Source organism: Aplysia californica, unplaced genomic scaffold (genome assembly GCF_000002075.1).
Source record: "Aplysia californica isolate F4 #8 unplaced genomic scaffold, AplCal3.0 scaffold00590, whole genome shotgun sequence".
NCBI lineage: Eukaryota > Metazoa > Mollusca > Gastropoda > Aplysiida > Aplysiidae > Aplysia > Aplysia californica.
The window spans coordinates 86,173-91,765 of record NW_004797860.1 but is presented as its reverse complement, the minus strand read 5'-3'; the positions used below and the strand labels follow the sequence as shown (position 1 = coordinate 91,765).

The following is a 5,593-nucleotide window of genomic DNA, read 5'->3' as shown; positions in this document are numbered from 1 at the left end:
TAATAATAATAATAATAGTAATAATAATAATAATGATAATAATATAATAATAAATAATTGTAATAATGAAAAGTTTATTAGTCAAACACAGTGGACAGGTAGCATTTTACAGCAGAAAGGCAGAACTCAAAACAACAGTGACCTTATATATTAGCATCAAGAATAGCGATAAATGGTTCGCTTGTCACATAGGGCCATACAATTTTGTAAAACGGATTGCAATAATCACAATCTTATACATGACATTTACGGGGAAATTTGGAGACGCTGCGTCCAAATAAATGTGGGTTATCGCCACGATCCAAACGGATATTTTCGAGAAGAGTTGAGACACTGTGTGTCACAGTAAAAGAGAGGGCTTAGGTAAATAGGGGCACACGATGGGAGAGCATTACAACCCATTTATTAACCTCTTTGAGACTCACAACACAACATAGGTCGTCTAGACTATAATTTCTGTCCTGGCGACAGAGCCAAGATGCTCGCGAGAGTTGACGAGCGTCGAGTGTCATGTCTTTCGATCTTTGAGGACAATGATGAGCATTGCCCGTCAGTTTTTGTGTACAGACCCTGTGTCCCGGGGATTCCAAAAAGGGGGGGATAACAGTGCATGGTGAAAATCAAACCTGACCTTTTGTCAAGAAAAAGTTAATGAATTACAATTTGGAATACAGATTGAAACAGAAAAAGAAAATAACAAATTGATAGAAAAGATTCATGATGTTTCAGGATCATATTGACAACACACAAAATGATTTACAGTTTTGATAATATTCACTCTCAGAATCTTTTTTTAATGAATTGTGATTCTCTTGAGACTTAAACTGCAATGTGATAAAATCTCAATTCTTTGATGATAACAATAGATATTTGGTAAAAAATATGCTAATACAAGTTTCAAGCTATTCAGAAATACTAAGTATAGTAAGAAAAAGTCCATTACACAGTGTACGTTGGATGGGTGTTTCAGGGTGGGGATGTGTTTATTCGCTAATGGTTCTGAGACACGGACAAATGACCTTCTGTACTGTGACACAATGAAATCCAGAACAAGGAAAGTAAGGGCCATGGGTTAGATAGAGAAGCAGCGACTATTGCTTGGGTTAGAGTTAGAGGGATAAGAGAAGAAACATTGTGGAAATTATTTCGAATTTCGTTATTGTCAATGTGGTAAGCGTTCGGATTCTCCGAACAAGTAATGTCACAGAAGAAGCAGGGAATCAAATCACATTCAGGAAATTGCATGAGGATTAGAGCCAAAAGGAAACAGAGAAAACAAACAAACAACAGTGTATTGACATTTATCACATAGAAAGGAAAATATTGTTCAAGCTCATGAACACTGAAAGCATAATTCAAATGAACAATTATGCATATTACCTGATGCTTGAGAAAATGAAAAAGTCTTCAAAGAAAAACAAATAAAATAAAGAGAAGTCAAAGGATGACTGAAAAGGTAAAGACAAACTTGACAAAAAAGCTTCTAACACGTGATGAGCAATTGTGTTTGTATGTATGATACAACAAATCATGACAGTACCATGAGTAAACTGTTGAATGTGGAGGTACAATATAATTCACAAATTCATAGACACAACAGCCTCATTATTAACACATGGTCAAATGTGCAACTGTAAACCAACCTGAATCACAAACATTCTTTTCTGCAGGTCCTTAGAATAAACTTCAAAAGATCTTCATGACAAATTTATGTTGTTGCTTCCAGTACGAGAAAAGAGACCTTTTTAATTGTTGTATACAATGTATATCACCAGTGCTCTAATGTGAAAGAGATGGTTTCAGAATAATTTGGTATGCATACATTTTGTTCTATGATGGCTAAAAAGACAAAAGTTTACTGTTATTTCCTGTCAGTTCGTAATAGCTGCTTGTTCTTACTTTACTAGCCTCAAAAGTTACTTTTTATAGGAATTAAATGTTGGTCGTTACAACAGACATAAAAGATGTCATGAAAGTCACATGCCATTTTGAATTTATAATTTTCTCCAGAAACTATATTTACACAGTAACAATGATGAAATATTTATTAGAACAAGCCTGACATCTACTTCTTTTTTACTCAACTAATATAATTTGAGGTCTCTGTTTTAGTCTGAATTGCATTATTCCGTTATAAATTCAGTTCTCCTTTTCATTTGGAGCCTGAATCTTTCCCTCAAAAGCACTGTTGAAGTGGCTAGATTGTTTTCTCATTGAAATGAAGTCACACCAGAATTCAATTATAGTAAGGTACCATCAATGTTATTGTTTTGTTGGGTGCTGTTTTAAACATAGAAATTGAAAATGAAATCCGAGATCTTTTGGATAAGGTAAAACAATTAACGAATGCAGAGACAGGTTTCCCATCTACCCCCCACAGAAGGAACAAAAACAGTTATTGTTTTGTGTGATGGGGGAATGTAAAATGTTTAACACAAGACATCACAGCGTATATAGCAATTACTTTAACCAAATCCCCGTAGCGGAAAGTTTCATTATCAATTATATTAGGAAGGTCATACAATGGTCTAATACATTTTCTAAAATAAATTCCATGATCCTTAGAGGCAAGATCCTCAGCGTGTTCGTGATTTGGTATGCTCTTGTGGTCAACTCTAGTTGTTTTACAAAGAAACAACTGTCATGCTTGAAAAGGTATAACAAGGCATTCTGATATTCAGTGATTTTTCCTCTGGATGACAGGTTACCAACAGATCTTATTTAGAAAAAGACGTAAAATTTTGTAACAGGATCAGGAAAATTTACCTAGTTCAAAAACAGATCGTTTGCTACAACTTGATTATTTGGATGGAAGAGAAATACAGTAAAAGTGGAGAAAATTAGAAAGTGATAATTGAGTAGTTCATTGCTGAGATAAAGAATACGAGTAATGAGTCATTGATGTTGATAAGTACGTATAGAAGGGTATCATTGCTATTTGTATGAAAGTTGTGAAAAACTAAAAAGCTGTCACAAGTTCACTATTCACAAGACTGAAAGCTCATACAAAATTGTAAACAAAGACAACTCGCAGTTGACAAAATGAACTGGCAATAATAAATAAAGTTACTGTAATAAAGATCAGTATAATCAAAATAACAATGGGAAAAAAAACAACCAAAAAAAAACTAAGCATCATAACTGTGAGAGTGACAGGGGATACAGCTAAAAAAAAAAAAAAGACCTAAAGAGAAGCTTACAATACTTAGTAATCATTTTAAGACACATCAAAGCTTCAATGCAACAAGAACTCTGTATGCTCAAGTGTTTGTGAAAACAGGCTATCCATAATGACATCTACTGGGTAAGAAATGAAAAACCCATAACATTCTGTGGATTATTTGCTCTGCTCAAGTCTATTTGCACAAGTCTATGCTACATGCAAATAATAAAACCTTTATGACACTTCAAATCCTGTTAAATATACAATGTATTAAAGATTCTGAGGGTCGGTACCTCTCAGAAAGATGTATGTCAGCTGAAAATGAAATTCCAGATGGGTATTCGCATCCTGGAGTGACTGCAGTTTCATAAGCAGATGAGAGATACATTTTGCGTTTCAGTCGTAGCCCCACCCCCCGTCTGTCACGTGGTTCAGAGATCCATTGCGGATTGGTTGAGACGCTGTCGAAGGCAACAAGATCTTTGTTCCTCATTGGCTAGAACTAGTGGCGAATGTCAGCTGGAGCGGGGTGATTAGTTTTCAGTGGTGCCATTTGTGGTCACAGCTTCAGTCTGAAATACAAAAGAAAAAAACAAAAACATTTAGTAAGCATTTATATTACCAGCACAATCAATGTACGCCAATTACATTTTTCCATCTTGCCGTTCCATCTGTTATAAGTCGACCAGTCATTCGTGAAAGATGCAGTGAGTTTATTTCAACTGATTCCACCCAAAACCCTGCTGCTCACAGCAACTAAATCTCTCCTGGATTTGTACCCAGAACCACTCAGAGCGGCTGTTATATATTGCATACTTTTCTTCACATTACTTTCCTCTCTTCTTTTTTTTTAACCACTTACATTTCAACCCTTTTTCTGCTGTCATTGAATAGCTTTTTTTATTCTGAACATAATATACTAAACATAGCGGTTTTATCAAATTTAAATAAATCTTTATTAATTTTTTGTGAGACCAACTGTGAGGTCACGAAGAGGTCACAAATTATCTGCGTGCTGAATTAGTTCAGAATGAAGGGTTGAAATTTATTTTTTCAAAACTTTGGACCCAACTTGGATTCAAACCCATTGATCTTCCTCATTGCTGGTCATCATCAAACTGCACCACCGTGGCTGCAGTTGAAGTCACAGTAAATAGGAAAATCACTTAAGACACAAAGGTGAAAAAAAAGCATCCCAGACTAAGAAATAGACACTTGAGCAGCTAATCTTATTTGAAAGAAAAGGCACATCTACCTCAACTCCCCCCCCCCCCCCCCCCCGGCCAGTATAACAATCTTCCTGTCAATATAACCAAAGCAAAAAAAAAAACACACGATCCTTCCTTTTACTCCCTCACCCCCTTCTAAATTAAACCTAGGATGAAAAATAATCTCTTCCCCATCTAAAAAAAAATTAAAAAAATAAAATAAAAATAAATAAATAAATAAATAAATAAATAAATGAATAAATAATAAATAATATAAACAAAAAAAAACAACAAAACAAATTAACAGAACAAATTAAGAAAACAAAAAAGTAGAAAAAACCACATCATTACATTGACCCTTCTCCTACCTCGCCCAGAGTCAGACTATCTCAGGCTCTTTGGAAAATCAAAGAGGTCCTGTCGGGCCATTCTTAATCAATCAAAATTTTGGACATCGCACTCCATGAACTAATCAAACGTATCACCTCTTTCCTTAATTGGGCTGTTGGTCAAGCCCTCCCATCAAGGGATTACACGCATACAAGGTTAACTTTCTCATTTTATTTACTGTCCTTTATTCAAAGGTCCATTCAGTTCATTAAAAAGATTGTTGTTTGTTTATTTATCTACGTGTTCATTTATTCACTCATTTATTCAGTCATTCATTTGTTCATTCTTTCATTATTCATTTCCCTCTTTCATTATCGCTTTCTTTCTTTCTTTCTTTCTTTACATATTTACTACATGTTCATTTATTCATTCATTTACTCATTCATTCATTCATCATTCATTCATTCATTCATTTGTTTATTCTTTCATTCTTCATTCATTCACTTCTTTCTTTCCTTATTTCTTTCTTTCTTTCTTCACTTATTTACTTATATACTTTTTTGGGGTGGTGGTGGTGGTGGTTTTTTTTTTTGGGGGGGGTATTCAGTATTCACTAAATCATCTGTATACTTATAATAAAGTTTAATCGCCCGTTGTGTCCATTGTTTTGAATGACTGCCACTTTCCAAATGTACATTATGATACTCTCTCTCTCTCTCTCTCTCTCTGTCTCTCATACATACATGCACAAACACCTACGTACACACACACACACATACACACACACACACGCGCAAATGCACTGTCTCACTCACCTATTCTCACTCAAACACATAGAGAGCCACTCCCCGTTTTTCATTCTTTCCTCACTCCACTTTCTTGTTCTCTCTCT

At 34.8% G+C, this 5,593-nt stretch overlaps 1 protein-coding gene across 1 annotated transcript in view; it reads right to left on the bottom strand.

The window, feature by feature from the left end:
- Positions 1-359: 359 nt before the first annotated feature.
- The window catches only part of LOC101864325 (microtubule-associated protein tau), a gene marked incomplete at its 5' end in the record, with an annotated part of 56,993 nt that continues 51,759 nt past the window's right edge, over positions 360-5,593 (bottom strand). The window contains 1 exon segment of the mRNA XM_013087465.2: positions 360-3,735. Coding sequence (XP_012942919.1) covers positions 3,697-3,735 — 39 coding nt within the window.